At 33.1% G+C, this 10,819-nt stretch overlaps 2 protein-coding genes and 1 non-coding gene across 4 annotated transcripts; 2 read left to right on the forward strand and 1 right to left on the reverse strand.

Annotated features, from left to right (window-relative positions):
* Positions 1 to 708: 708 nt before the first annotated feature.
* Positions 709 to 3,677, forward strand: LOC125588618 (triose phosphate/phosphate translocator TPT, chloroplastic-like). Of its 2 annotated transcripts, none has more exons than XM_048760147.1 (12): positions 709 to 1,088; positions 1,166 to 1,231; positions 1,323 to 1,388; positions 1,828 to 1,906; positions 2,120 to 2,240; positions 2,318 to 2,413; positions 2,496 to 2,608; positions 2,694 to 2,771; positions 2,867 to 2,983; positions 3,053 to 3,152; positions 3,250 to 3,350; positions 3,463 to 3,677. In XM_048760147.1, exons 1-12 carry the CDS (start codon positions 838 to 840, stop codon positions 3,478 to 3,480), a joined length of 1,206 nt encoding a protein of 401 aa, XP_048616104.1. In that variant the 5' UTR covers positions 709 to 837; the 3' UTR covers positions 3,481 to 3,677. The 2 variants fall into 2 exon arrangements, with proteins under 2 accessions (XP_048616104.1, XP_048616110.1); XM_048760153.1 differs by having other exon boundaries at positions 742 to 1,100.
* Positions 1,993 to 2,064, reverse strand: TRNAP-UGG. The gene has a single exon. It is a non-coding gene; the product is annotated as a tRNA-Pro (tRNA).
* Positions 3,678 to 4,033: 356 nt separating the features above from the next.
* Positions 4,034 to 5,355, forward strand: LOC111209093. The gene has a single exon (XM_048760156.1). The coding sequence runs from the start codon at positions 5,065 to 5,067 to the stop codon at positions 5,242 to 5,244; it is 180 nt and encodes a 59-aa protein (XP_048616113.1). The 5' UTR covers positions 4,034 to 5,064; the 3' UTR covers positions 5,245 to 5,355.
* Positions 5,356 to 10,819: the final 5,464 nt, after the last annotated feature.

Genomic DNA, 10,819 nt, shown 5'->3' on the forward strand with positions numbered 1-10,819 from the left:
TGAAGCATAGAAGCTACAAATCAAATATCGACATGTAACAATAAAAATAAAGAAATTATCATAAATATTCATACCTTTTTTTTGCTTAAAAATATTCATACCTTCAAAACCGTATATTTTTGTAAAAAAATTAAAATTATCTGTTCCTAAATAGCTCAAATTTTAAATTTTGTAACATTTGTTGTCAGTTATAGGTGTCTTGATTAATTTCAAACATATAAAAAATGTATAGCATAAAAAGAGAAAGCAATTTGATAAAATATTTTAAAATCTGGAAAAGTATAGTATAGCTACAAATCAAATGTCGACATGTAACCAATAAAAAGAAAGAAATTATCATAAATATTCAAAACCAGTAATTTTAGGAAAAAAATCAACTTTCTTGTGACTCTGTCACGTTCATAGATTTGAAGACCACTCAACACTAATGTTAATAAGAGGAAAAATATCTACAGAAATTTATATCAACAATTACAATATTATATTCAAAATGACAAAAGAACAAAACATTATACAAAACAGATAAATAGACGACGATGATGATGTGGAAATTCAGACGGCCAATACTCACTCTGTCTCTTCAGCCATACACTTTAAGATAAGATAGGCCCCACAGTCATCCAACCTAAGCCAATAATCTCACGATTCTTATCTAATCTCATATTTCCCCACCGTTAGATCATATTACACTATCGATCCCCCTGTCATATCATAGACCGCGAAACACTCGATCACGAAGTATCCACTCTTGAAATACGCGAAAACCACATACTCCGCTTCCTTCCCTCTCACTGTCACAACTCATCGTTCCAAAAAACCACTGTATCAATCTCGAAGATGGAGTCACGCGTGCTGTTACGCGCCGCAGTCACCGGAGTACCGCAACTGAGACGACCGATCGGTGCGATCCACCGCCAGGTCAGCACTGCGTCGTCCTTCACGGCTTTCGCTAAGCCGATCGGATCAGCCGGAGAGGGAGGGAACCTGATCTCTGGTCGTCAGCTCCGACCGATTCTCCTCCTAGATAGCTCGCCGGAGAAGAGAGAGATTCTCAAGCCGGTTAGAGCCGCCGCTGGAGATTCAGCTGGGTAAGCAATGAGGTCCGTTTCTGGCTCACTTGGTGTTGACTCGTTTGACTCGTGTGATCTGACTCGTTTATTTGCAGGGAGGCGAAGGTTGGGTTCCTCGGGAAGTATCCGTGGCTCGTCACCGGATTCTTCTTTTTCATGTGGTACGTGTCCCTCACGCGCTTTTGTGGCTTTACCGCCAAAGTTTGATAGCGTGGATTTACGGTTTTGACCCCTTGTTGATTTTTATTACAGGTACTTCTTGAATGTGATTTTCAACATCCTTAACAAGAAGATCTATAACTACTTCCCCTATCCCTAGTAAGTAAAAATACATATTATTATTTTTGACATATGAAAACTTTACATTTACATACATTGATATCTAGTCTTTTTGTATCTCTGTTTGATCATCTGTAAAAAAAAAAAAAATCATCTGTAAATAATTAATTGTAAAGGTAATTCATTATATTTAAAAGATTCGGTTTAATGTTTATATATGATCGAGAATAATATAGTTTTGGTCCAATTTAGAGTCGAATCTGAATAATGTTGTGGTATCAAGAGAATCCATTGTGCTGGTCCAATTCAGATATGGTTCTCTGTTTTTATATTTAATATTCTTTTTTAAAATGTTCTATAATTTCGTTTGAGACCCAAACAAATTACACCGTTTCCTTTCAATTGAATATAGCATTACATAAAAATCAAGAGAATCCATTTGTTCCTAAACATAAATTAATTTTTGTTCTGTTTTCAGTTTTGTTTCGGCTGTTCACTTGTTCGTTGGAGTTGTATACTGCTTGCTGAGCTGGTCCGTGGGCCTTCCTAAACGTGCCGTAAGTTCTTCTCTTCATAGCTCGTTACAGTTTTCATTAGTTTGTACGTTATAACGAACAAAAACTAACACCGCGGGCAAAAATGTGGGGCGTTCCGAGAATCGAACTCGGGACCTCTCGCACCCAAAGCGAGAATCATACCACTAGACCAAACGCCCAATTGTTAATTGTCTATCTTATAATTTACTTAACGGTTATTTATATCTATTGCAGCCAATTAACTCAAACCTCCTCAAGGTATTGATCCCAGTTGCAGTCTGTCACGCCATAGGCCATATCACCAGCAACATTTCCTTCGCAGCCGTCGCTGTTTCCTTCACTCACACCATCAAAGGTTTCTCAATGTCTTGTCAAAAGCATTTGATACTAATCCATACATATAACATAACATGTATCCTGTCCAAAACGCAGCGCTGGAGCCATTCTTCAATGCGTCTGCTTCACAGTTCCTTCTTGGACAATCAATCCCCATAACACTATGGCTGTCCTTAGCTCCTGTTGTATTCGGTAACCACTCTGATTAAACTCATTTTCTTATGTTTTTCTTGTGTCCTAAGTATATTGGATTAACCCTAAAGGAAAATCGCAGGAGTTGCAATGGCTTCGCTCACTGAGTTATCATTCAACTGGCTTGGATTCATAAGCGCAATGATATCAAACATCTCTTTCACTTACCGTAGCATCTTCTCCAAGAAAGCCATGGTTCTTATTTTCTTCTCCCGCTCATTATTATAAGTTTCTCAAGTTTGCATGTTGAGATTTGGATTGTGGTTTTTTTTTTTCGCAGACTGATATGGACAGTACAAATGTCTACGCTTACATCTCCATCATTGCTCTCATCGTCTGCATTCCTCCTGCCATCATCGTAAAGTCTTTTGAATCCACTCAGATTATTTATTATCAGCTACGTATGTGCCAAGCAACTTATTTATTAGGATTATTGGTTTATCTTATGGTTAGGTTGAAGGGCCTCAGCTGTTGAAACATGGTTTCAGCGACGCGATAGCTAAAGTGGGAATGACAAAATTCATCTCTGATCTCTTCTGGGTTGGAATGTTTTACCATCTCTACAATCAGGTAATGTAAATTTAATATGCAAAGTTTCATCCTTAAGCTTAAACTTAAGAAAATCACGTATGGTTGCAGTTGGCTACTAATACGTTGGAGAGGGTTGCACCATTGACTCACGCTGTTGGAAACGTTCTGAAACGTGTGTTCGTGATCGGCTTCTCCATCGTTATCTTCGGTAAGAGATTACAACTCTCTTCATCTCTTCTTTTTATTTCTGAGGTAAAAAAAAAATGAAATAGCTAACGTAGTTTGAAAATGATTAATGTTTGCAGGAAACAAAATATCGACGCAGACAGGTATCGGAACTGGAATAGCCATTGCTGGTGTTGCAATGTACTCTATCATTAAGGCCAAGATCGAAGAAGATAAAAAGGTCAATTCATTATTCTGTCATTTTCTTAAAAACTTATATTAGTAACACTTATATATATTGTAATTTGAGGAAAAGATGATTAATGTGAGAAATTGATTTTCTTTTGCTTCAGAAAGGAAAGACGGCGTAGAGAGCGGCGGTCAACGGTTGCATAAACAATTCTTCCGGTGGATAATATATTTATATAATAAAAGAACCAAAATGCAATAGTATGTTGTATGGTACAATCAAACATTGTTTTCGAGTTTTTCGTCTCGTTTTCTTCTAAATTATATACTACATTGTTTTTTCTGCCTCTTCTGTTCCCAATGGAGAACATTTTTACCATTTCTTCTGCATTGCTAGCATAATTCCCTCTGTTTCTAAAAGATTTATATTCTAGTTTTTTCACACATTTTAATAAAACATATTAAATTTACATAATTTTTTTTGTGTTTATTTCTTTCCATAATTTTAAACCAATAAAAAATCAATTAATGCAATTAAGATTTTTAAAATTTGCAATTAGTTAATAAAACATACATTGAAAATGTAAAAAATAAATCTTTTAGAAACAAAAATTTTCTCTAGAATATGTATCATCGTTGATTACAGTTTTTCTCTTGGTAGTTTGTACTGTTATATGTAGAATTGTGGATTGTTAGGATTCATATGATAAATATACACATATGTTTTTACCAAAAACAAATATACACATATGTAAGAGATGCTCCAACTTTTTCGTTGCTATTAAAAACAGAAAGTAGAACGTATACAAATACACCGAAAATTTGTATCTGTTATGTATCCTCGACTTTTTTTTTCCACTGAAATTTTCATTACTACCATAAAAAAGATACATCGGTGAAATCCTGAAGCCGGCGGAAAACGTAGAAATCCCCGGAAACTAAACCCAAACACGGGAAGCTATAACCCAAACAGACGGGTCTTGTTCAAACTACCGAAACATCACCTAAACCCTTACATTCCCTCAAAAACCCAAAGTTAAACAATAAAGGATAACAGAACAAAGACTTAATTGTCTATGACTAGCCGGAGATCTTACTACGAACTGAGCAAGCGAGCACGCAAAGTTTGTGAAGGAGAGCAGAACCTCATCTGAACCTCATGTTCAAGATGACAACACCAAACCACAAAAACCTCATCTGAACCTCCTGTGAAATTTCATCTTGACTTTCTGTATATTTATCAGATGAAAATCCTCGACTTTCTCTATGGTGAGCTGTGTACAAACAAAATATTTTAACTTCGTCTTTTTTTTTGTAAATATAATATTTTTTCCTATAATCATCTAACCTAATTAATTTATCTAAAGGAGTGTAACATCTTTATACTTTCGGTGATCGATCATTCAAATTGCTTTTCCGCAAATCAAGGAACAAAACTAATGAAACTATTTTCATTGCATTCTTAACAACTTTATTTTTATTTTACCAAACGTTTGGTAAAGTACGAATCACTCTTCTGACCAATTAACCCACCAAACGTTGGCAATGGGTGCACCATCATATTTAAATATATAGTCTCTACTCGACCAACATAAACCCAAGAAGAATGGCCCGATCACTAAATCTCACAGCCCTCCTCTCTTTCAACTTCTTCATCATTTCATTCTTTCTAACGCAAACACAAGCAACAAACAGCCAAACCATAACCGAACTTACCGATACAAACCGTAATATACCGGTGCCGGAGAATCACCCGAGCACAACAGATGGAGAAGAAGAGCAAGAGTCAGTCTTTGTCCGAGATACAGGACATGGTTATGGTCTATATGGCCGTCGCACAAGCCACACCAACAATGAAGAAGATAACTCAAACGAGAACAACGACAACGATCAGTTTTACTATAGAAGCGACGCCTTTGGAAACCGCAATGGTAGATTCTAAATAAAGAGATTGGTATTTCTGTTTCGTTTCTTTTTGGGATTATTTTGAGATTTTGGATCGTTTTGGGTACATGTTCGGATTGGCAGCTCTTAAAATGATATAAAGACTTCAAGTTTTTGTTTTTAGGAATCGAATAACTGTAAGTTGTAATCTTCTTACGAACACAGCGGTTGATGGAAGAAGCGTGATGTCCTGAATAAGCCTGAAGTTAACAAAACAAGTTCCATTGCGGTTGTAACTTCCAACTCCATAAATCATCAACCACTCATCACGTCTCCCTTTATTCTAACGATTAAATGTTCAATCCCCCCCCCCCCCCCCCCCCCCCCCAACATTCCCAGAGTTTTGATTGAAAAAAGAGAAATACTTGGGTTCACCCTCTATGGTGAACCTCTAGGTTCACCAACCAATAGTGATTGAGTATTTGAAATTTGATATCTTTTAAAAAATGAAATAAAATTGAATATCCAAATTAGATTATATCTTTAAAATAAAATAATAAAAATACATAAAAATAGTTACAAAAAATAAATAAATAAATATTGTTAAATCTTCAGCAAAATATTAAACCCTATACCCTAAATCCTAAACCCTAAATATTAAACCTTAAACTTTGGATAAACTCTAAACGTTGGAAAATCTTAAACCCTAAATCATACACTTAAAACTAAATTTTAATAACACTAAACCCTAAATCCTAATCACTAAACCCTAAACCCTTGGGTAAACTATGAACCTTTGGGTAAACTCTGAACCCTTGAATAAATCATAAACTCTAGGGTTTAATTTTAAATATTTTTGATTTAAAGTTTATGATTTATCCAAGGGTTCAGGCTTTATCCAAGGTTTAGGGTTTAGTGATTAAGATTTAGGGTTTAGTGTTATTAAGATTTAGTTTTGATGTATGATTTAGGGTTTAAAATTTTCCAATGGTTTACGGTTTATCCAAGATTTAAGGTTTATAATTTAGGGTTTGGAGTTTAGAATTTAGGGTATAGGATTTAGTATTTTGCTAACATTTTAACAATATTTATTTATTTATTTTTTGTAACTATATTTATGTATTTTTATTATTTTATTTTAAAAATTTATATCATATTTGGAAATTCAATTTTATTTCCTTTTTTAAAAGATATCAAATATCAAATACTCAACCACTATTGAGGTTCACCTAGGGGGTGAACCCAAGAATTTCTCAGTAATGTTCATTCTTGAGTTGTACATGGAAAAAAAATTAAGAGAAAAAAATTATAAATGAGAGCAAAAACTTTAATTAGCGTGCTCGTTAATTGATGGTCAGATATGTGCGCATTTAGCAAAAAAACTTACCGCAAAAATAAGGTAATTTAGATTACCTCACTTTATAGGCAACAATGGAACAACAACAACAACAACAGCAAGCCAGAGAGAGAGAGAGACTGGAGTACCAACAAGGGATCGAACACCCGACCCAAGGGTCTTAGATAAAGACACCAACCACTATGACCAGATCCAGTTTGGTGTTGACTAGCAATTATATTACAATTTAACTTTAGCGATATTGCTTCCGTCAAATTAGATCCAGTAGACATAACCCGAGTAGCCTGATTACAACTGAGGGGACAATTTTATGCATATGAATAAGGCAAAACACTTGAACAAAACATTAAGTATATAATATAATTTAAAAACAAACGCTCGTTCATACCAACCAAACAAACCATAATGATTAGGGATGAGGCCAGTAAGGGAACTTGGTAGAACTCAATATATCTTCCTCAGCGCAAAACAAATTGCAACGTTTGGTGTTGATATCGTAAGTTCCAAAGTTGTATCCCGAAAAATAGATGCAATTAGCTCTGAGACCAGGATGCGAGCTAGCCCGGACGCAAAAAACTTCACCTTGTCCAAGAAAGATACAAAGATCCCCAATGTCGACTGTGTAGAACAATTGTTTTTTCTTCTTTTCTATACTATAGGATGGACCTCTGCTCTAAACACGATGAAGTCTACTGTTCTGCTTGTGACTTGCTTCGACCCTTTGTAAATCTCATATTCATCATAGAAAAACCTGGAAACATATGGGAAACTCATATCAAAATAATAATAACTAGGTTAAGATCCGCGCCTTGCGCGGGATGAACATTATATATAAAAATTATTTTATGTATTAAATATTTTTACATATTATAAAATTATAAATATATATTGAATAATTAAAAGTCAGTAACTACTAAATATATAATTAAATTGGTGTGAGCATATAAATCAATTTTATTAATCCAATTTTTTTTAAATATTTGATAGGATATGTAATTAAATTTAAATGATACTAACATACATAGTATATTTTAGTATATTTTTAATATTAATGTCTATTAAATGATGATTTCTACTCATATAGTTTTTTTGATCATTTGTATCTTTTATAGAAAATATTTAAATTACTGATATCAAAATTTTCATTGTGGGATTAATAATTTTAATAATTTATAATTTAAAAAAATAAGATGTCAAGGTTCGTTCAAAACTTTTACCAAAAAATTGTTCAAAGTAAATTTTAAACCAAAAATATTTATGTATTTTTTATGGTTTATAGTTTAATTTAAATCGATATATATATATATATTAATATTAATAATTAATTAAATTATATTTTATGTATATAATTTTTTAATCATTTGAATGTGAGACTTTTAACGATTTTAGTAATTTATAGTCATTTTTAAAAATTCAAAATATAACATATACAGAAAAATCTAAAATTTTGATTATATGGTTATTGTGGTTGTTTAATTTATTTAATAGTTTAAAATTAAACAAATATGATAGAAGATACACTAATTTTTATCAAATCTTTATTATTCAAAATCATTAATTGCCATATATACTTTAGCCACATCAGGCAATTTTGTAAATTTTATTTAAGGAAATAATGAAGTACATTAATAATGAATTTATTGTTATTTTAATAAAAAACTTATTATATAATTAGATGGACCAACATATTTTTATAATGATTCTAAGAATCATCCTAGTGATGACATGTGGCTACAAAAAAAAATTATAATGCTTCTCAAATAATATATAGGGGATAATCCGTGGTATTATTAAAACAAGAAAACGAAGTAGTTAATTTTTTCTTTTGTAAATTGGCAGGAGTTATATATAGGTTTCGTACTAGCCGTTGTTAACAGTTGACGAATATATTATATGGACCAACAATCGAAAGAAAGAATTTTTTACATCTAGAGACACTTTCTCACATTCAAATTACACTACAAGACACTTATTACTTGAGACACACTTTATTTTGTCAAAAAGATTCTTATGACCCTAAACTAAAGAAAATCTATCTCCTCTTCTTATTTCATTTTATTATTTTTCTTGTTCTACTTTATGTATCTACTAGGTGATTTCCCGTACTTATGCACGGGTATAAATGTTTTTGAAGTAAATATACTATAATAATTGATTGCTATTTACTTTTAATTTAAATTAATTTAAAATTTGTATGCATCATTTATATTTATAATATTATATTACATTAATAATACATATGATTTTATATATGTTATATTTAATCGGTTTTGTTGTTTTTTCAATCAATTTAGTTATAATTTGCGTAATTTGGATTGCATCTCTGAATTCAACTATAATATTTTTTATTCTAAATATATTAAAATTTTGATTAATTTCTTATTTGCATTTAGGTGGTTGTTGTCTTAAATATGTAAATATATTTTATGAAGATTATGTATAACTTTAGATATATTATGCTTAGAATAAAAAATAATAAAATAAAGTAAAGTGTCTGATTACAAGTTACATAAATTAATATAACGATAATATTCTCAAGTCTCATGCATATATATAAATTTTAGAAAATAACTAAATTGTAACAGTTGTTGAAAATTTTATTTTCATTTTAATATGTTTTGAGTTGTTCTATGATTTATATTTATAAAATAAATTACTATTCTTATAAAATTATATATTCTTATCGTAGTTAAATCTATAAGTTAGATTAGTCGAATCACTCATGTTGTGAGTATATTGAGTTACTGTTATTCTTTCAAATTCAAATGAAATATAATTACTTTTTATTATAACCAAGTCGAAGGCGATGGCGACGGTGTCTTTCTGTTTCTAGGGTTTCTTGGGTTTGATGTTTATTTTCGAATGGGATCCGGGGGTCTATGGGAGTCGACTTGATCTCTATCATTATGATAGGATTGGAGGGATACAGAATCATAACGAAGTATTGGAATCAAGGGTTTTCGAAGGAGAACATGGCATTGACGGGGTTAGAACAATGAGGGGGCTTCAATGGATCGGGATTTTTACGCGATCAGAGGAGAAGATGAGGAATTCGGAATATCAATCACGAGATCCGAGAGAGGAACATGAGCAGGGGGGGACTGGAGAGCAGAGTATTCAAGCAGGAGATGAGGAGAAGAAGAAAGGAGCACGCAAGGCCTTGTTCAAGAGAATGACGGCGATCGCAGTAGGGACCTCTAGGATGAGGTTTGTCCAGGCAGTGCTTCCACCACGAAAGAATGATCCTGCTAAGCCAGGGAAGGGTCGGGGAGAAGGAGATGGAGCAAGGCAGACAGAGGATAAGGGCCCATTAAACCCTAAACTTTCCTCTTCCAAACCGTTTAAGACTCAGGAAGTATTGTGGTGGGGTTGGGGAGTTTTTCATTCTTTTTTATCAATAAGCTATATGAGCATTTCTTTGTTTTTGGGGCTTGGAGCTTTATGGCATTGGGTTGGACGTTTGGTTTATGTATTTCTAGTTTATCTGGTTCTGGTTTTATGCTGGAAGAAATTTGGTGTTTTTGATGTTTCTTGTATCTCTCGTTGGATATGTTTGATATGGACTATGAGAGACTTGGTACTGTACTGGTATATATTTAGGTGGAAGGAGAGATATTGGTCTTTGGATGGTTCTCAGGTTTTTTGGAATCTGAAAATGGATCATGTAAGGAGCTTGCAGATGTGGTCTCTGGTCTCATCAAACCGGAGACGGCCACATCGCGCATTAGTTGGATTTGGACATGGAGGTCATCAGCGAGTAGTGGGATATAGAGATTCTCTTGGACTTGGATATGGAGTTCAAAAGTGGGTACTTGGACATATGGTTTTGTTATGGATGAAGTTCTTTTATAAACAACGTATTATGGGAATTTTTAGATCATCATGGCCTTATGTTTTGGAGTTTCCCCGATGCCACAAAGGATCACTTTTAATGGGTTTTATGAATTGGTGTAATATTTTCTTGCTCATGATATGGAGCAGGAGGTTTATAATTTATTTAAATTATAACTTTAGACAGATTTTTTTGTTACGTATTAAAGGCTTTACGGAGGATGCTCGAGGTGCTTTAATGGGATCTTATATGGTATTTGGAAGAATAACGAATCACAACAGATGGTTGGAAATTAGGAATTTGTTGTTGGCTAGAGACCATTCTAATATTTTATTTCATCACGGGACACACAAGTGTTTTCTTTGGAGGTTTCAAGGAAAATTATTATGGGATGGTGAGATAGTAAAGTTAATAAGCTTGACGGCGTTAACGTGGCGGAGAGCCTTTT

The sequence above is a fragment of the Brassica napus genome, chromosome A2 (genome assembly GCF_020379485.1).
Source record: "Brassica napus cultivar Da-Ae chromosome A2, Da-Ae, whole genome shotgun sequence".
Taxonomy (NCBI): domain Eukaryota; kingdom Viridiplantae; phylum Streptophyta; class Magnoliopsida; order Brassicales; family Brassicaceae; genus Brassica; species Brassica napus.

Excerpts from the sequence above, each read along its gene's own strand:
- LOC125588618 (XM_048760147.1), top strand. The coding sequence starts at position 838 with ATGGAGTCACGCGTGCTGTTACGCGCCGCAGTCACCGGAGTACCGCAA. Across the intron at positions 1,389-1,827 it reads AACTACTTCCCCTATCCCTA|TTTTGTTTCGGCTGTTCACT; the intron begins GTAAGTAAAAAT and ends TTCTGTTTTCAG. Across the intron at positions 2,414-2,495 it reads CTTAGCTCCTGTTGTATTCG|GAGTTGCAATGGCTTCGCTC; the intron begins GTAACCACTCTG and ends GGAAAATCGCAG.
- LOC111209093 (XM_048760156.1), top strand. The coding sequence starts at position 5,065 with ATGGAGAAGAAGAGCAAGAGTCAGTCTTTGTCCGAGATACAGGACATG.